The 21,035-nt window shown below is 37.5% G+C and overlaps 1 protein-coding gene across 2 annotated transcripts in view; it reads left to right on the top strand.

Annotated features, from left to right (window-relative positions):
• The window catches only part of MYT1L (myelin transcription factor 1-like), a 309,228-nt gene that overhangs the window by 160,712 nt on the left and 127,481 nt on the right, over positions 1–21,035 (top strand). For both annotated transcript variants that reach the window (XM_009329297.1, XM_009329298.1), the window contains 3 exons: positions 15,611–15,665; positions 15,848–15,881; positions 16,181–16,243. In XM_009329297.1, the coding sequence (XP_009327572.1) occupies positions 15,611–15,665; positions 15,848–15,881; positions 16,181–16,243 (152 nt within the window). Of the gene's footprint in view, positions 1–15,610; positions 15,666–15,847; positions 15,882–16,180; positions 16,244–21,035 lie in introns of those variants that run through there.

Below are 21,035 nucleotides of genomic sequence, written 5' to 3'. Positions count from 1 at the left end.
AATCTATTAAGTAGACGACATATATTTTCAGATATTCTTAACTGTTTTATTTGTACATCTACATTTATGTATACATATTTACAACATCTAAGTTTGCATCCAATTTTAGTTTTCTATGTATATAATACGGTTATGTGATACCTGCATCATGTATCAACTCTTAGGGATGTACAGCTCAGAGAAATAATTTTGCATTATACCTTTGTAATATGTGGTGTTTGTTTAATTATTTTGATAAATCTTTGAATAAAATTTGACCTTTTTTATTCTGAAGGTCTTCTGCAGACATGCCAGCCACTGGTTTATGCAAAAGGTTGCCACAACTTCATAAAATCACAAAAATTAGAAGTACTAAGCTTTTTTGCTGTTGCAAATTTTATAAAGGCAGATTCCCCTCCTGTTGCTGGCACCATTCCTTTCCCATAGGTGGAGAGAACAGCCAGAACTTTGGACATCCTGTTTCAATGCCTTTGGGAGCCAGAATGCCTTTTCTTCATAGATGACTTTCTTTGCATTTGCCAAGAAACATTCTCTCACCCAGACAGCATAACAACTGTATTAAAAGTATATTGTCTCCTCAGAAATGCTGTCTCAGATCCTAAATTTCATGTTAAGGATTTCACATGGAATTTGAGAAGAAACAAAGCCCAGAAAACAGGGAAGCACCTGCACTTTCCAATCCTGACTTTGTCCTGCATCAGATCAACTTTTTCAGAGTGTGTGTAAAATAACGCACATACATACTTCTATAAATCTTAGGTTTCTCTCTGTTACTCAAGGTTGAACAGGGAGCTCTTTTTATGCAGAATTCACTTCAGTCCTTTCACCTAGTTGTCAAAACAAAACCTAATGATGCAGTTTCCCATCTTTACAACATGAACTAAGGAGATAAAATCTTTACACCATTGGTCCTGCGTGGCTGGTGGTATAATAGGAGAGTATGTCACAAAACTGACATTAAGGATGCAGAGACATAATTTTGAAAGTCTCAGTTTTCGTTCTTCTGTCCTGATAGCATACAAATGTGAACAGAATTAATCAGATTCTTTCTCACCGTTACCTGAGTAACTGTATTAACTTAAGTCAGAAGGCAAAGTTTTAATTGAGGGCAGAATGTGGGCAGTTCTACCAATTTGGTCTGGTTTGACCGCTTTGAATTATTTAACAACATCAGCAAAATTCTTTCTAGAACTTAAAGCTGCTTCAAACAGCATAAGCTTCTGAAGCAGGAAGTCTCTTTTGTGCCTTGTTAAGAATAAATGTGCTTTTCAATTTGCTTTAAAAAATCCCTATTTATAATAATAGAATTTACAGGTGCTCCGATGTCATAGTAATGGCAAGAAATGAAAGAAAATGGAAAAATATAATAAATATATATTAAGAAATTAAAATAAAATCGCTTCCAGGCTGTCCTTTCTTTCCAGTAGTTAAAGGGGAACTGTTTATGCCAGCTTAATTGTATTCCAAAACTGATGCAAACACTGAAATTGCTAACTATGCTGGTAATAACAGGCCTGCTTTAATGTAGCACTTGTACAGGCCTTGTATAGGCCACTAGGTCACTATGCAATAGTTATCACTACACTTGCTGTCATCTCTGTCCTAGGAAGATATTTGGATTTTTGCTGCACATGTTAAGCTACAAATTCCTATCAATCTGGGCTTGCTTCCCCCCCGCCCTTCTCCCCCTGCCCCCCCCCCCCACACCCCCCGAAATTGCTATAAACAAGTCTTGGGCAGAGAATTACCAATGAATATTCATTATTGTTTTCTTGTGGTCTCCTTTTTATCTTTTGAGCATTGTGTAGTATAGTTTTAGTGTTAAAAGTATGCAAGTTATTGAACAACTGAAGTAGGTGCTCTTGTTTTATGCAACAGCTGCAGTAATCTGTGATCCTGTTTAATTTATGTTAATTATGTTAGCAGTGCCATGATTGATATTTTGCTTGTCTGTCTTATTAATTTATCAGCTAATTGTTGCATTTCTAATAGCTATAAGCTATTTATAACATACCCTTTGATAAGCATAATGGTCTGCACACTAATAGCAACAAACATTTCTGATACCATGTAGTTCTGAAATAGTACCCTCGCCATCTCTGTGATTAGGCAAAACCTAAAACCAGAAATGAGCTTTCGTTGTTGTGTAGTAGTGAAGGGGAAAGAAGGGATTCTAGTCTGTTTACTTAATAGCGATAGCAATTAGCTAGTTTTAACAGACTAGGAGATTTTTTTTACTATCCTGCTTTCAACGTGAAGATAAACTGCAAGGCCTACATGGTTTTTTTGAGAATTAAAAAGAACATATAATTAATAAATGTTTCTTCTTTCTTTACCTGAAATACTTGTCCTTTGTATGGTACATATCCACTAGAGTTAACTTATGTTTAATCGTGTTTAATCATAACCTTAAACATGAGTCCCATCTTTTTAATAACATTTTCATTTCATGTGGTGCCTTGATCTGTTTTGTTCTGAAATGGTTATAGTTGTCTTCAATAATTGTCAGTCTGATTCAGTGCCAGTGAAGATATTACTGTTGTCTACAGTGGATGCTATACTGGATCAGCAAACTTTAGCATGTGAATTAGTTGTGGTATATTTTTGAGTTTTGGGAACTAGAAAACAGATTTTAAAGTCTGGTATCCTGGTGTTTATAAGCACACAAATTGTATGTGTGTATGCCGTGGCATACTTACACTCACTAATATCTCTTTGGGGATGTGGTGACTTGGCTTATACAAAAGCCTATTGTGGGTACCTCAGATCATACATATCTGTGTATGCTTCTCAGGGAAAAACAGTATATATGACAGTACTAAATATGTTTAAATTGCTTATTCAAAGCTGATTTATTTTCTTCTTGGATTCAGAAAAATCTGTATTTTTATACATACCCTATTTAAAGGGTGAATCAGTCCAAGATAAACCAACAGACTCCTCAATTTAATTACAGGCTCAAATAACGTAGATAAGTTCTGGAGGGTAAACCTCAACCCAATTAAAAAAAAAAACGCACAAGATATGCAAACAGGCATTGTATTTTTACTTCAGAAATCCTGTTCCCTCTTGAAGGGAGGGCAGGGTGAGCCTGCCACTCGCTGTGGCAGAACTGGAAGTGAAACTTGCTGAGCAAAGTGGGACAGTTGAAGGTTTTTTTTTTTTTTTCCTCTCATTTTCCATAATGATCTTTTGGTTTACAGCTCTTAAGAGCTGTAACTCTTACAACTCTGCTTCTGGCTGAACTGTGGGAACAAGTCAGTGACTTTATGTTTCTGCAGAGCTGTGCGTTCTTTTCCAAGCAGTTTGCCAGGCACAGCTCTGGGAGGTTTTTCCCCATCAAAGGGCCTCTAGGTCTGACTTGAATGTGGGTGATTCAAGCTAACAAAGAGGTTGAAACACAGCGTGATTGTGATTACAGTCATTAGGACATTCAAAGTTAAAGCTAGAACTCTAAAGTTATGACCACTTTGACCTGAATTGCCATGAATGTGCTTTGGCTTTTCATTGTGTGGTCTTATTTCTGCGTATGATGATAGGTACTATACTACATGTTTCTCAATATTGGTGCAGGTTATTAAAGTGTCCCACATTTGGCTTGTTCTTTATTCTCCTAGGATTTTAATGATAATTTAAAAATGTGTAGTGCTAATATATTGTATGAAAGTTACAGAAAAGACTGGGTTACAGCCCTTCGAATGTAGTTACATTTCAGCTAATAAAATACGTGCTTATAGAAACTTACATGCAAAATACTAGACAAATAGAAATATGGAAACTGTCATTAGGTGTGCTGTACCCAAAAGACCATTATATATACTTATAAGATTTATATTAAGTAAAGATGTATTTAGGTGTCGGTACTTGTTCAGGACATAGACTTCTGTGAAATTAGTCTTTAATGTTAAGTCCTATTAATTAAATGTAAACCTGTCTTTTGGAGCATATTACACCTCAGGATGTGCACATAGGCAGTTGGTGTCAGCACAAGTTACACATGCTTATCAAGGGTGGAACTAGACTGTCTTTATAGAGACTGTACACCTACCTTGCATGCCTTCCCTGAGCTAGTGGGTTTTAAGCCTAACAGTGAAAGTACAGAACATTTTGCGTTACTTGTGAGCCCCATGATAACCCATATTAGTTGTTTTGTCTGATTGGTGGATTATGAAATGCAAAATTTAACTCTTTTACGGAATATGACCCTGATTCTGTGAGCCACAGCCATTGATGAGTACAAACCAAGATCAGTTCCCTGGGGGTCCGGTAAGGAAAGAGGTCACTTAAGTCCCTCAGAGATATCTCAGAACACCTCAGAACTATTTCTATCTTACAAAACATTTAATTTCCGTATCTGTTGATCCAGAAAGAAAAAGCCAGACTAGTGTGAGTAGTTTTACTGTCATTGGAAAGATAAACACAGCTAAATTGTCATCAGACCTAGTTTAAATGGATTTAACTTGATCCATTCTAAAATGGACTTGAAGTTGCATGTTTATTTGCCTTCTATGAGCTGTTAGATACTGCTCAGTAGTCTAGAAGGAAAAAACACGAGTTGCAGGACTGGAATGCAACAAATATGGAAGTGAATGTGCTTGCGTTGTTCTGTAACTTGAACTCAGTTTAGCTTAGCTCCCATTTGCCAAGACTGTTTCCCACAGCATCGTGCCCCATTTTTAGAGGAGTTTGGACCTTTACTATTGGCATGTAGCAGGTGTGAGGAATGGAAATGATTTAATAATCTTTTGTGAAATCCCTTTTGGTTTCTTGATGTCAGTGAAATTTAACTCTTTAGATTTCAATAAGTCTTATTGGCTTCTTAATTTCTAAAAGTTAAATTTTTCTATTGCATTTTCTCTTTTATTTAAAGCACTCTTCTCACCAATTTCCTTCCATAATAGGTAAATTTAGGTCTGCCATGAACTAAATTATTTTTCTGCCTTTGTTCCTGTACAAAATATAACAAATTGCCACACTCCAACTTCAGAATGAGAAAAGTAACCTTTCCAATGCCATATACCCGTGATTTTTCAACACGGTGTATTTGGGAACAGGACTTTTAGAGGAAAATAAATCATGCTGGATCCAACAGCTGAAGAGAGGTGAGGCTGCTGCTGCTCCATGTCCCCAAGTGCAACCAGTAGGAAGGCTGAAGATGCATTCCCAGCAGGCACATGTACACAAAGTACATGTATACACTACATGTATACATAAATACGTGCATAGATGGCTGGTCACACAGATCCTGGACAGACACTCAGAGCACTCATGTGAACACAGACAACAGCCTCATGCTATTCTCTCTGGCTGAGCGGGTTGGAGGGCCACTTGTGAGTATATATATATATCCATATATACACAGTGGATCCTGCCAGCAGCTGGTCTCAGACGCTCAGTCTGCCCAGTAGCTGCCCCTGGATCCCAGTCTGCCAGTTACTGTCATCTGGACATGCAAACCCACAGGGCTGCAGGCCTGCTCCAGTTGCTGGTGCAGACCATCACCCACACGCGTAGACACATACACGTGCACACACACACATACAGAGCTGGCTGGGACTCCCCTGACCCCATAGCCTACCCACATGCTCTTGCCCACAGAGACACACGGGCCCTCCCACACCCAGAGCTAGCCCTTGGGGACCCACTCAACCCCCTGGTCCCAGGACACTTCATCTGCTCGCCAGTTCATCCAGCTTGATCTTCGCTAGTGATCGCACTCACTCTCACACCCGCGCTTGCTCCAGCTGCTGGCATCATGGCACATGGATCCTCCGACCCGAGGTCTGACGCCTATTGCTGCACTCACACACCAGCACACACAAGTGCACACACACGTATGCACACACACACAGAATGGAGAGCCCTTACCCAGGAAAGAGTTAGAAAGGAATTTAATATGAAGATAGGACAGACTGTGCTGGTCAGGCGCAGGGCATGGCCAGAGGAGCGTAGTGACCAGCCAACCATTTACACTCGACTGGCCCTTTTTATCCCCTTGCCCCTCTGTTTTAAGACAATAAATCCTACAAGCTGTCTCTGTCAGGCCTTCTTCTTCCTCCTTTTCTGCATGACCTTTTTCATCCTCATACCCGAGTTTAGGCTTGGGTCAGCTTTGAGATGTTGGAACTACAAACCTTGTGTCTTTGATATTGGTATATCAACAAATCATTGTTTTTGCAGTTCAGTAGCCAAAGAAAAACAAACAAAGTTTGGTTTGACCAAAAATAAAATTTTGAAAGGATTTGCTTTAAGTTGAAGCAAATCTTTTTATTTGACCTAGAACATTGCATCATCAAACATCTATAATGAAAGCAAAAGAAAGCTGCAATCCTTGTATCTCAAGGAGAAGTGAGAAGGGTGATCCAGTTGTAAAGCCAAATCTCTGATGCAGGCCTCTTGTCCCTTAGAACAGTATTGTAGCCACCAGGCTACAAGATATTTTGGGGCTTATCTCCCTTCCAAAGTGTTAATCTGAAGCATTTAAATATTCACTGAGATAAGCAGATTGACTCAATAATGTAGTGGCTGGTGATTTGTAAAACCAAGCAACTAGATTAATATTTAATCCTTATTCTGTGAAGGAGACCATCATCATCCAGTGAGGCTGGTGACAGTTCACCCCAAACTACCTTAAATTACGCTGGATGAGAAATTCTTCACACGCGTTTGACTAGTTTCAGAAGATGGAAGGACTGGGAAGCCACGTCTTTTATATCATGCTAAGTGTAACTAACAACTGCAAGACTATTGGATAAAAAATATCATAATGTCTTGATTTTTATGGATGTAACCCCGTGCCACCAGAATTTCTAGAAGGAATTTAGTGAATTTGGTGCAAATTTGGTTCAGAATCACCAACAATACAGAAAATAATCTTCAAGAAATCTTACTTCTTGAGGTTCCTAAAGGCTTAAGTTGCTTATCCCCCACTTGAAAGTAGCATGATATGCTTCTATTCATGACAAGGAAATTATAGTTCTCAAGTTCAAAATATTTATCTATATTTATTTTCTGATTCTTACCATAAATTTTACGTTCAGCTTTAATCTGTGCCGCTTCTGACTGCTTTGCTGACTGGTATATAGACAGATATAGACCTGTTGGCTCTTCTGTTTTATTTCATTTCTTATCATAAGGCCTTTGGATCAGAGACTGCTTTCTTTAAATGTCCGCATCTAATGCAAGGAAGCATGAATCCTTGCTTGAGCCTGTCTGTATGACCAAAATAAGAATTGTAGTAGGAACAATAAAACCTTTAAAATATCTTTTTCTTCTCACGTGAGGAATAAATACTTCTCCAGTCAGAAATGCTTATAAATAGGGGGGAAAAAAATCGACATGACTGACTTTGAAGTTCTTGAGACTTCAATATTGCATGGTCCTGTTAGCATGCACTGGCACTTGCCATCCTGACCATTCACAGAGCAAGCAGCCTGGTGCAGGACTGCACTTGAGGACTGGTTAAAGAAGGACAGTGTGATTGCACTCCAGCTTCACAGTTGTACTGTCCTTTCTTCACAGTTGCATGAGAAGGCACGGGCTAGGGCATAGATCAAGAGATTTAAAATTAGATACTAGGACCTGGCATCTAATACTGTGAGTGCTTACGAGTTTTTTGAAGACAAAACTAAATATTTTAATGGCTTATGAAACAATGGGAATATGGGGGAATTTGACTTGCTCAGCTGTGTGGACATATTCTGGATCTCTTCTTCCAAATGGAAGTTCTAGTTCTACTACAGCTCATGTGCCAAAGCCTACTCACTGAGCATATCCAAAGCATCTTTACAGAGCCATAGGGTGATGAAAGGGTATCTCCTCTCCCAAGAAAGAAGTGTTATAGGTCCTGTGCTCTTTCTTCTTACCTCTAGTTTCCACGCTACTTTCTCATTCCTCATATCTAAGAATGTAAAAAACAGTAAAATGATGCTCTAATGAGCTGTGTGCACTTTGGGTCTTTTCCACTCTAACTAATATGAAGCCAATGAGAAATGCTTGAAAGTGTTTCCTGCCTTCCCTCCAGAATAATTCAATGAATCCCAAATGTATTTCCACACAAAAAGAATGTATGGTGAACTTGTGAGTTTAACAAAAACTCTGCTTATTCTGGCCTGCATTTACAGATTTGGCTGCAGCCTGCACTGTTCATCTGAAAATGGAAGGTTTGGATTCCCTCTGTGCATTATAGCAGGAGAATGACTCTTACTCAAAGTTTGAGAACAAGTCCTGAGGATATATTCTATTGTTCTGCAAGAAGGACTCTCCTTGATATTAATAAAAGCTTTGTGTGTTCATCACAAGTGGAAGAGAGGACAAAGCAGTAATTTATATTCTAGTCATTAACTTGCCCACGTGCCTATTTGGTCGCTTTGTAGTATGTACCCTCAACTTCTACCTTTTATCTAAGAGGGCCTGGTTGTATGCTGGTGTTTTCCTGAGGGGAAGATTCAAATACGATAATTCTTTTATAAAGTTTGCCATTTTACTGAAAAGGGTGCTATAAAATATTTGAACTAAATTTCAGATGTCCGTGCCAAGAAGGCATCTGGGTTTGTGGGGGAAGGGGTCTGAAAGGACAGGGAAATTGCTTTCCCTTCTGCCTGACCTTTCCTTAAGCACTCCAGTAACTTCTTAGAGTAACTTTCTATCCTGCAGTTTTGTCTCTCTTTTGTCTTGTATATCTTATAATCAGAAATAAGTGCATTAAATATATTTGGGAGAATCATACGGGTTTTCTGTCAAAACCAAGATCCTGAATGTTATTCTGCTCTGTTAAGAGCAGTAATAGGCCACATTTAATTAAGAGGATTGAAATATTAAAACTGATTTTAAAGAACTGACTATGCACATACAGCCATAATAGGATACAAGAATACTGCGTGAAAAACCTTGTTAAAGTTGAGGTAAATGACATCTGCTGCTCTCCCTTCATCCACAAATGCAGTTATTTTATCCTAGAATGCAATAATTTACAAGACTATGGTTAGTAAGGCATAAATTAACGGTCAAGTATTGTTATCGATTCATGTTTGGTCTACCCTACTGACACTTAGGGGAGAGGAAGATCTGCTGGAGCATATTGTCATAAAAGTTGCATCACTAAGTCCAACTGAAACCTCAATAGATTGAGTAAGAAGCTCTATATTGAATCCAGGGATCAGGTCTTTAGAAGTAAGCTCTGGTGTCATATGGAAAGTCAAGGTTTTGTACATACACATTGAGAGCAGGTTTATGGTTTCATGGCGGGCTGAAAATCTGCCCTTAGTAACTTTACAGTCACAAGGAGATAAATTTTCAACTGCAAACTTTTTATATAATCAACTCATTACATTTTCAGGAAATCAGAATTTTTGTCTCTAAACATTTTACTTTTATCACATTATAAGTATGTCTAATACTACTGATTAGGGAAAAACAAGATTTTGAATAATTTTAGCAGCACGCTTGATTGGCACTAACAATTATGCAGTAATTCTAGTATTTACCAGTATTTGCCATAGATTTTTAAGGTCATAAATGATCATCTGCCTTTGTGTAGTATGGACAGTGAATGCTCTGCCTGAGTAAACATTGGACAATTTTTGAGAGTATTTGAGAATCCAGTTACTGGATTTGAAGAAATCCAGGTAAGGAAAAAATTGGGAAGGAAAAATTTTGGAAGTCCAGATCTAAGGCTCTTAGGTCATTCGTGGCTTTCTAGACTGCTGGTACATCATGGCTAGAGGGAAACCAGAATAATTCACTAAGCAAGTGTTGGCTGAGCTGGAAGTTTTGGAACTTGGGACTGAACCTTGCAGTCTCCATACCTCTAGGAAGAAATTCGGATAACCTGACAATTTTAACAAGAATTATCATTTTCAGGACTACCTGCCTGCAAGGGAAGAAAATGCTGAACTACCTTCCCAGGAGGGAGCAAAAATCGCCATTTGTCCTGGAAAGGAGCCTAAAGCTCTGGTTCTCTCACAGTTGGCAGCCCTGAGGAAGCCCATATGGTAGCTATGTGAGCACATCTAGAGATAGGGAGAGCACTGCTGATTGTGAAACTTTTGGGAGCTTAGTCTCAGCTAAGTCTATGATGAGACTCGTAGCCTTAAATCTATATACTGTAAAAACCTGAAGTCTCCAAAAGGGTATCGGGCAGGCTAACAGAAAAATAGATAAGGTCCTGATGAAAACTTGCCCTCTATTGTTAGAAGTTACTGACCATATCCGAATACCTCAGTGGTTTTCTGGAAAATTAATATAGCCTTAAAGGTTGTACAGCTACGGATCACATTCTGCCCTTCAGCTACAGCCACGCAGAAATTGCTCATGCTCATCTGGCTGTCCAGATCCTCTTCACAGTTATTGCCTTACAGATTATGATCTTTGGTCTTTCAAGCATGGCCCACATTCTTTGTTCATAGGTACAGGACCTTGGAATTGGCATGTTCTTCAGATAAATCAAATCTGCCAAATGACTCAAGCCAGTATATGCAACTGGCCTGTCTCCAACATAGTTTATCACTCCATTAATTTCTGTGTTATCTGCATATTTCAGTAGCATATAATCTTCCAGAGTACTGGTGAAGATACTGAATATTATAGGGCTAAAACATATACCTGTGGGATTACAGTAGAAAGGCTTTTATTAAATATATATTTTTTAATTTTTACAATTATTTTTGTAAAGAAAATAATCCGTATACAAAATATTTTTTTCTGGAGAAATATTTGTTAACTTATAAATACGCTGATTTTATAAAGTGCTTATTTTATTGTCTGAATGTTCAGTAAGAGAAAGCAAAATGTTTAAAAGGCGTCTAAGTATACGATATCCTAACATAGCTACCTTTATCAACAAATTTTAAAGTATCATCAAAAAGCAGTTTCAAGTATTTCTGACTACAGATTTTCTATGATAAAGTGTCGAGTGGTACTAATTACATCATTGTCCTGTATCCCATATCAGCTTTTGTATGATGTTACTAAGGGCCAACGTCAGGAAGATTAACTTAGTGAGCCACACCATCCTCTCCGCACTTAGTAAAGTTTAATTTAAACAGAAGTACAATTTTTTCAGATTTTTTTTTTTTCAGTTCTCCAGCATTTCCCAAGTGTTCCAGGATTGTTACATATCAACAGCAATGTCTTGGAGAACTATCAGGCTATCTAATTTTGGGGGGTAAATGTTGTCTGGGACTTTGATTTTAAAATAAGAAATGGCTGCTTTTTTACTTTTTTAAAAAATTTATTGATGGTTATTAATGCTAGCTATTAATTATCTCCAAATAATAAAAAAAAATCTTCCAAATATATTTAAGTAGTTTCTTATTATTACCATGTTTCCTATTCAACATTTGGTTTTCACTGATATTTTTAGTTCTCCTTATCGATAGTTTGTGTTTACTAGTAAACTGCTGTACATGTGTATACATGCATATGAATTATTTTTTAATCCTCATGAGCTACCAGTTGGTTTTTTAAGCTTTAGATTGTTGAGGAGGGGTTATTACTTTTGTCTTTTTTTTTTCTTTTCTTTTTTATTGGTGAATCCTTCTGATGTGATTATGCACCTTTTTTTTTTTTTAAACATTTAATGAAGTATTTTTCAACTGCCCCTAATCATAGTTGTTTCATGTTAAAAGATTTTCTTTTACTCAGTTTGGCTCATGCTTATTTCCAGCTTTCGTAGACTGACACTTTTAAAGCACCTTGTGTTTGTGTGTGTGTGTGTGTGTATTAGTTATTGGGATCAGACTCTGTACATTAAGACATAACAAGTCTTAATTGCCTGCATGCAGGTGACCACACAGAGCTTTTTTTCATGTTTACCCAGAAAAGTGAGATTTAGTATAGAATTTCCTTCAGCTGGTTAAATAATTTCTTACATGAGAAGTTTATCAGATATAACTTTTAGAAACTTCAAGGATACTCTTGTGGTTATAGCATTCATCTGCCACCCCATAAGAATCCTTCACTGCAACACAGATTTTTTTCCTTTCCATTTTTTTCCAATGCTAAAGAAACTACTCAACCTGTTTTGTGTCCTGTTTGGTTGTCTTCAACATACCTTCCAATATAACAGACCTTCTTTTGTACCCCGTCTTGTGATTTATTAGTTAGAGCACTTATTCAGGATCTTGTTTCTCTAAATCTTTGATAACACTAATGCACACGATGGTGATACAGAGTTGCTAGCTCTACCTCTCTCTGCCCATCATCCCTAAGTAAGGCATAGCCAATAATTTGATTATTTTTAATTACGACTTACCAGGTTTAATTTCTACCAAGACCTTTTTTTTTTTTTTCTTCTCAGAATTAAGAACTTAGACTTCTCCATTTTCATGTCTAGAGCTTCTCTTTGTAGCCAGATGAAGAATTTTTTCTCTTCCTACTCCTGATGCGTTGCTCTTTGCTTTCATACGTAATCTTTTATGTGTCTCTTCTTAGATGCCAGGCTAAAACTAATTCTAGCCAGCCTGTCCTCAATGTCCACACATTCTATTCTGGAACGGTGACTCAGTATTCTGCAGAACTGTAATGTAAAGATCATGAATAAAGTAGGACTACTGAGGTGAACTCCTTGTGAGCCACTAAGGTCCACATTGCCTTTTTCTGCATGTGAAAATGGTGAGGAAGCCCGTGTTTGTGTGAGATTAATGGCCTTGGGAGCAGAAGTTTCTTCTGGCCATGGAAATGGCAGGGGTGTGTCTGGGGACTGCTATGGTAGGCTGGCAGGTGACCGTCCTTTCACAAAACCAACGTGCATCTCACGTTGGTTTGCTTGCTCCCAGCATCCAACATTGAATACATGGAGGGATGAAGGCTGAAGGTTTGACATGACAGACAAAGTCTTGAAGATCTGTGAGTGAGCATATAAATGAAGTCAAAGCAAGATTCCATTGGCTAAACATAGGCACCTACCATCATTTGATGTGTCATAGAGCATCCAAGACACACGTTGCCATATATGACAAGGCATCTAGGTCACAGACAAAGGCAGGTAGATCTCTGCCTTTCTGGAGAAGCAGCAGGCTATGTAGGATACATAACAAAATTTAAAATTACACTGCATGCCTGCAGATTTTCAAATCTTTTTTCACTTCTTTGACCTGCTTCTGGATCTGGATTGTATGGATCCTATAGGGGCTCTTCCACCTTAGTGATTTCTTCTTTGTCAGTGTAGTTAAAAGTGTACTCACAGCATTCTTGAATTGAAATGCTTACTTTGGTTTAGAAAGACAGGCAAATCTGTTTTGTAGTTTGCCCCTTCTAAACTTACACAGACTATCATAACAACTGGGGCAGCATTTCCAGGTTAAGATCATAATCAGATAAATCTTTCAGCAGATTTTTCAGTGGTGACAAATGATGCTAGATAATGTTTTTCAAACTTTTTAAAAAAACGTACTAGGCTGAAGATAAGTAACTCCACTTCTGGTCTCCTGTCAAGTCCATACACATTGCAGGAGTTACAGAATAGCACAATGTATTGTTTTCTTATTAGTAAAATGAAAAGAATATCATCATCTAGTGGGTAATTTTTATATTCTAGAGATGCTGTTCTGTGCTTTGATATGGCAACTTGAAAAGCTTCAAATGCATATCAATTCTTAGGAGCTGAGAAGCCAGCCAGGGTGTGAACCCAAGGTGTAGGATAGACACTGTGGATGGGTTAAAGTTTAAGACTCAGTTTAGGTGCCTGTAGTAGGTATCTACAGATAATGCCAAGTATCTCATGCTATAGTCAATGGAGAGCTAGACAGTATGGGCAAAGGTGCCTAGAAACTGATTCTGTCCAACCTGAAGTAACACCTAGTAGCTGATCAGAGGAATTGTTCCTCAAGCTCCGGTGGCTATGTTAACTAGGGATAAGTTCGGTTGCCTAAGCATAAGCAGCTGGTGCCATTTCTGGTGCCAGAGGATACCTGAAACATCTACACAGGGTTGGCAGATATAACAGAGGACCTACCTGTACCCTTCTGTACCTTTCTGGTCTGGCAATTGAAGGCTTGATGGGATACCTTACGGTATCTCAGGTAGCACCATTGGTTGAAGATGATGGAAGCTTATGCTCCTAATGTATATGCACACAGCTATATGTAGGTGTCTTAATTTAAACATGAAACCCACTCAAAGTGATGCAAAGGTCCCCATCCAAAGACTGCACTGAAGCCCCCTAATAGAGGCTGGGGTTGTATTAGCTTTCGTGATACCTGTTTATTTTAGAAGATCATCCCTTTAGTGTGGAATAAATCACACTACCAGGAACCAGATGATGACTACCAAGAAGCAGAACTACATCAGTAGCACAGAGCCTTGTGAGAGTGGCCCTTTCTTTCCACCAAATCCCTGTCACCCACGAATTTTATTGTGCTGACTCTTTCCTTCTGATGAAATGAGTTGAGGGAGCTCTGTAAAAGCACCCCTTAATTTCTTGTTAGTTACTTCCCACATCATTTGTGTTAAGGTACCGACCAAAGAAAGCTAGGTGATTAAAGGGTTAACTGCAAGTCACTTGGACCTGTTTCCATGTTTTTTCATGAGATATGTGACATTCTTATCAGATAACAATCCAAGGATATTGCTATAAACCAGTGATGGATTTTTTTTCTGGGGGAACTAGAGCCTCATGGTCGATTTCTGTGTTTCCTGACCTTTACAATATCATCTCTATGTATGAACCACTGCAGATCCATCTTGCCATCCCTTTCTTCCACATCCAAAGGAGCTGAAGGCACACATACTGCATATATTTTCCCTGACACAGTCTCTCAACATAGTTCAGTGCAATCTGCTTGTGTTGTACAAAATCGTAAACTCTAGCTAGCCTATGCAGTTTAGCTTTGAAAGTCTGGTGTCAATAGTACATGGAAGATCAAAAGAAACCATGTGGCCCTATGGTAACTACTATAGACCAGTGTTTATGATACTTTCCCAGGTCTAATCTGCAGGCCTGCACCTGTCTGGTAAATATTTAAGATTGCTGCATATTTATTACTGCATAGAAAGCTACATTGGATTCGCATGCTGTTTGTAAGATGAAGGTAAAGATTTAGCCATATGTAGCAAGTGAGCCCATTCCTGAAACTTGAAAAACACATCTAAACAACGAAACACATTGGCAAAGGTCATAATGTCATATTAAATGACATAAAATCTTTGAAGTTCTAATGATGATTCTTTATCTCCTTTTCAGTCATTATTCCTTCCTCTCTTCCCCCCTGCAAAGCATTTGGTTAGAAGGTGACCTACGGTGTGCGACCCCTTGACTTTAGTTTTAAATTGTATAGAAATCTATTGAATCCTTGTTTCAAAATATACAGGAGTAATCAGGGGTTTATGTCAGAAATACGCCTTTGAAAAGACAAATCAGCACTTAGTTGCACACAATTTGCTATGAAAGCAGGGCATGCAAATGGAGTGATTAAAGCAGAAATTACCACATGTTCGGTTTTTAAATAAACGTAAAGATCCTAAAGATCCCCTGTAAGGTGGACTTTCCCTTACAGGATAAAATGGAATTAAAATAGTGTCAATAAATTGTGTGAGAGACTGTATCAGTCTGTGCATTGATAGTCTGTGCATGCAGGATAAGAACATTGACTGCCTGCTAATCTATTCCCAGATGGAGGTGGATGCAGACGAGAAGCGCCATCGCACACGCTCCAAAGGTGTTCGAGGTACGTCTCTTGCTTCAGTAAATTACTCAAGGCCCCCGCTCAGGGTGACCTTCATCCTCCAGAATCTCTTTGCACAATTCATTCTGACCCTTGCTTTTACACAACCTTTCTGGTAATTTTCTGTAGAAGAGGGGTACTTGTAATAGATGATAAATTTTTATATATTTTCCATCTCTCTGCAGTTCCCGTGGAACCAGCCATACAAGAGCTGTTCAGGTTAGTGCTCTGAGTGTAAAATGTATCCCCATTAGCAATTTAGAAAATTCATGCCTTTTAATGGGTATAATGCACTTTCAAGTTCATTGGTGGTTTGCTCATGCCCTGCTGCACTGATGAAATTAATTCCCTCTAGACTTGCTAATAAAAAGCATCCCCTCTTTTTTTTCCCCTTCCGTTATTTGATTTCTCTTTCTGTCTTTGTTGCCCTCCATCTCTGTAATACCTACTGCCTGCTTTTAGTATAATCTTTCTGCAGCACACCAGCACCTATATAATTAATTCTCTCTCTTTTGCAGCTGTCCCACGCCTGGCTGTGATGGCAGTGGTCATGTTAGTGGCAAATATGCAAGGCACAGAAGGTAGTATCTGTAATTTTTCATAATTTAGTGAAGAGATTTGGTAAACAAGTTAACTGGCATGACCTTGATAAACGAAACAATGATAAAAATCAGCAATTAGACATTCTAGAAGCCATTCGGATTCACTTTTTTTTTTCTTTCTGAATGTCACACAAAATCTAATTCACATTTTTGCTGAGGAAACTTGTTCTCATTGTCAATCTTCTCTCGATTTTTGCACACAGTTCTCTTGCTCATGTGCTGCAAATTAAAATTTGGCCCTACTGACACATTGGTGCCAGTGTGACTTCTGTTATTTAATGTATTTTATAACTGAATGAAAACAAGCTTCTGAACATTTTAAGTTCGATGATCAGGTTAGATTCAAAGGTCAAAGCCTAAGACAAATCAGTGATAATAAGACTTCAGGGTTCAAATGTTACATTATAGTTGTAAATACCTTTACTTCAGTTTCTAAACCACAGTATGTGGAGACGTTTCGTTTAAGAAAATGTTTTTAGTTGTTTATTGTTAATAATATATCAAGGTAGCATATGTTACACATACTGCATGTGCTTTAATTTAGAGCTCAGTCTTTACATTTCTGTGTCTGCAATGTCAATGTTCAGTAGTGTTGTACATCTGTATAAACAGCATTCCTCTCCTGAAGCATTTGTCCATGAATTTCTTGTGCAATATTTTGAAAATTTAACAGCTCTAGAATACATGAATTTTTCTCACGTGCTGTGCATTTCATTTAGCATTTTATACAGCAGCCCGCTGTAGGAGATAAAATGTCTGATGTTTTGGCCATCTCTCTTCTGAATAGAGGGGGGTGTTCAAATTAGTGTTGAATTCTCCTGAAACTGTTAAGATTTTTTTCATTCTTGACTTTTTCAGGTTTTAAAGCACTTGTGGTGTTTATAAGAACACACATTTCACACCTAATCTGATAACTGCTTTGTAGTGAGGGCATATGGTTTTTATGAATTAAATTGAAATTATACGTTTGTTGTTAAGGCATTTATTTGAAACCGGAAAAGATATCAAACAGTAACATGTCAGTCCACTCAGTGCCACTCAGTCCACTCATGTGCCTTTTTTCTTAACAGTGAATGAAGCTTAGGGACAAGTCCAGAAAATACTTTCAAAATTAGAACAAGAAAAGTGATATGCCTGTTACTAAAATCCTTTTGAATTACCTTTAAACAATATAAAACGTAAAAATAATCATATTAAAATTTCTTTTCCTAATCTTTTTTTCACTCATAGAAGTGGTAACGTTTTTGTGGTTATTTAAAGGATTTGGTTAGATTGGAACACTGATTTAGGAAAAGTAACCAAAATCATTCTTCTTAAATTCTTTTTAAATAATTCTTAAATTCACTTGTGATTTCTCATTTCAAACCATGGTTTTCTTTTGTCCATTTTCTTCCTGTAAATACAAGTCTCATCAGTAATTAATGAATGGCACCAAATCCTTCTTTTCCCTCAGAAATTTCACGAGCAGTCAACAGTTAAATGACATGATTATAATGTCCTTTCTGGTTACAAGATTGTAACTGGGTACATTACTCTACACTTCATGGGATTTGCATGCACATTTCAAAAATGAAAGTCTTGAAACATACAGAAGGAAACTCTTTAGCTTAAAAAACCCCTGACTTTTCTTCTGAATTGCTCTAACTTTGATCTAGGTGTCTGTGTTTGTGTAAAAGCACCCTCTTGGGGGAGGGGGAAGGAATAGATGTGAGGTTTGGAAAGATTACATGCAGTTTTGAGACGTTAAATCCATATTTTGCTTTCTTGACATGATTCTGGTATGTCAGTACATGAACAGACTGAATCTCAGAGCTGTTAATTAAATGAAATTTTGGGCGGATGCACAAAGAAAAAAAATTGGAAATACATCAAAAATTCCTTTTTTTCCTACTGGTTAAAGAATTTGTGGGGTTTTTATGTTTTCCTGTCACCCTGATTGCCAATCCACTAATCAAAATATATTTAACCAATACATGTCTTATTTAGTGTAAAAACACAAAGTTCTCTGTTAAGGTTTACAACGTACATACCTATTTTCTCCAAGAGCAGTAATTTCTTTATCTAGTCCAACCAACACCTAGTAAATTTAAGTTTTTGAAAGAATCTGAAGGAATTTATCTTTTTTTTTTTTTCTATTTTGCTATTTAGGTGGGAAAGACTCTCAAACATGTCTTCCAAGGAAATCAGACTGTCTTAAAAATTTGATGTGTTGAGGGAATTGCATACCTCAGCTGATGCCTAACTCAATTCTGTTTAGACCTACAGAGCATTTTAATGAGGTTAAGACCTTTCCATTCACAATACCAGACTGGCTCATTATTAGGAATGAAAAGTATTTGCTTCCACTAGATGTAGTCAGAGCTCTCCAGAATTCTATTTCTTCTATAACATCTTGAAGTCTCTGGAATTTCGGGGGTGGGGTGGGGTGTTAATTGTAATTTTATCCTTGTAATACCAATGTGACAGTGAAAACCATGTTCAGATACTATGTTAAACTTGAACTGAAATAAACAGATCCTTTCAAATTTTCAGACAGATTCAGGGGATGAAATGTTGTTCTGCTGATAAAATATGAGGTAGAAGTTAAAGGAAAGTTTTATCATATGTTTTGTACCCCAATTGTATTTTTAATTATGAAAGAGCTGCAATGTTAGGGTTAACTAGGGAAACAAACAGGCTTTATATGCCATTGATGTTTGGCTTGAGGTGTATGAAAGCACAAGACTGGTACTAGTTAGGGTAACAGCGGTAACAGTTTGTTGTATTATTTCCATCTTTTTTATTTTTTCTTTGTGTCAAATCTTAGTTTGAAGTGCAGCCTTGCGTGACTGAGTTGGTACTTTGCTCTCAGCTCTTAAGTTTGGTGCTTAATTTTAGCTTGTTAGTTGGGCATGCTAATAGCTAAGATGGACAGGCTGCTCTGCAGGACACTTCAGGGCAGGATGCTAGGATCTCTAAAACTAACTCGGCGAAAGCACCTCTCTCCAGTGACTGCATAGAAAGTTCAGAAAGATTAGCATCCCAGTTTGGGCACTGAGAGTAATTGCCCAAAGTTAGGCGGTGCGTCTACCTTCTTCAGAGCAGACTTATCTCCTTTTTAAATTTTTTTTATTTTAGTAATACCTAGAAACCTGAAGCTATCATGGACCCTCTAGCAACTGTCTGTGATGCACAGCATGAGGCAGTGCCTAGATGTTAGAGTTTACACAGATGGGACTTCAGTACCTGTTGTTTATGTCTCCAGGCACCTGAGGCCAACTGAACTACTCACAGATCATGCAGTTAAAGAAATGCATGTATCTTTGCAGTATCAGGTCCTAAAAAAGAAAAACAAAGGTTGTGAAAGATCTGAAAACAAAAACAAAACCAAAAAATAAGCCATAGACACATTCAGATAGTGGTGGAGACAAGAAAAGAATTCAAATCTTACGAGTGAAAACCAGAGCCTCTCCTTGGGCCGTGCTCCTGATACTGTTTATTTTATTCCCTTGGTAGCTCTTCAGGTCCATTGTGCATAGCAGCATAATAATGAACAGTACTCTTGCATGTTAGGACCTGTGAATTAATTTTGGACAATAAGCTTGGTCCAGATCCTTGAATACTTTTAGCTGTGAACAATCCATCCGGGTATATAACAGTTACTCAAACCATACCAGGAGAGTGCTCCCAGAACTGTGTTTTCAGGACGTCTGTCGGCTAAGTGTCTGAAGAAAGACATAGTTTTGAGTGTTCTTTCATGGCAATTAGTAGGAACTTTACCAGTTTCATTCATCAACTTTAAAGACAACAGGATTCACATTCTAGGTATACAAATATAAATGTAAAAGTGAGTCCAGTTTCTGGTCTAAGTTCTGCAGGTGCAGATCCCATAGTTACTCTGGAGTAACTGAGCGCAAACTGGCCTGTGTTATTTACTGAGTAGGTGTGAATGACAGTTTTAGAAATATTATACCCTACTGTGTTGTTATGCATTTAGCTTTTTTTTAAAAAACACATCATATACCAAATAGATGCCTATGGTTTGCCATGTAAATAGGTATGTAGACACATCATAAAAATCCTAACTAGATTCCATTAAAAAAATACTGATTACATGCAATGGCCTATTTTAAAAGCTTCTTAACATTGTAGTTTAATTGTTTTCTCAAGTAACAAAAGCAATTAGATTCTGTAATGGATTAATCACTTGCCAAATACCGCATGCTTCAGAATGAAACATACTCTAACAAATAAGAGCCCTAAAAAGAATCATAAGCTGGTAGCGTGGCACTATGTATATAAATTTAGGATTCTTTTAATGCATATATTAGTGCATATTTGAAAGCAGATAAAGCCATTGTATAGAAATTACAGCAGAACACAATCTTAGTCTGAAACAATATGCATCAGATTTCAGTGAAGGATGAATTGTTAAGGCCAAATGATAAACCCTTCAGATTTAAAATGGAAATACTGATAGAGCTCTTGCTATATCATGAATTTCAATTCGATTGCTGAAAATAAGAATTCAGATGAAATAAACCAACTTAAACATTTCATCTACCTAGGAATTTTGCATGCCTTTTCTTCAGTTCATATTGCATTTATAAGGGTTTTTTTTCTTCATTAATCACCGATACAATGTCTTGCAAAAAGAAGCGAGTCTCAAAAATGAAGAGGGATCATAAAATAATGTTTGGATCCATAATGTATGAATTGTCCCTAACCTTATAAAATATATTGCATTTTAATTTTCCACCAAATTTCTCAATATCAACCAGTTCTTTGTTGC

Source organism: Pygoscelis adeliae, unplaced genomic scaffold (assembly GCF_000699105.1).
Source record: "Pygoscelis adeliae isolate BGI_AS28 unplaced genomic scaffold, ASM69910v1 Scaffold17, whole genome shotgun sequence".
NCBI lineage: Eukaryota > Metazoa > Chordata > Aves > Sphenisciformes > Spheniscidae > Pygoscelis > Pygoscelis adeliae.
Note: the sequence above shows the minus strand (reverse complement) of the source record. Positions and strands in the feature narration are given on the sequence as shown.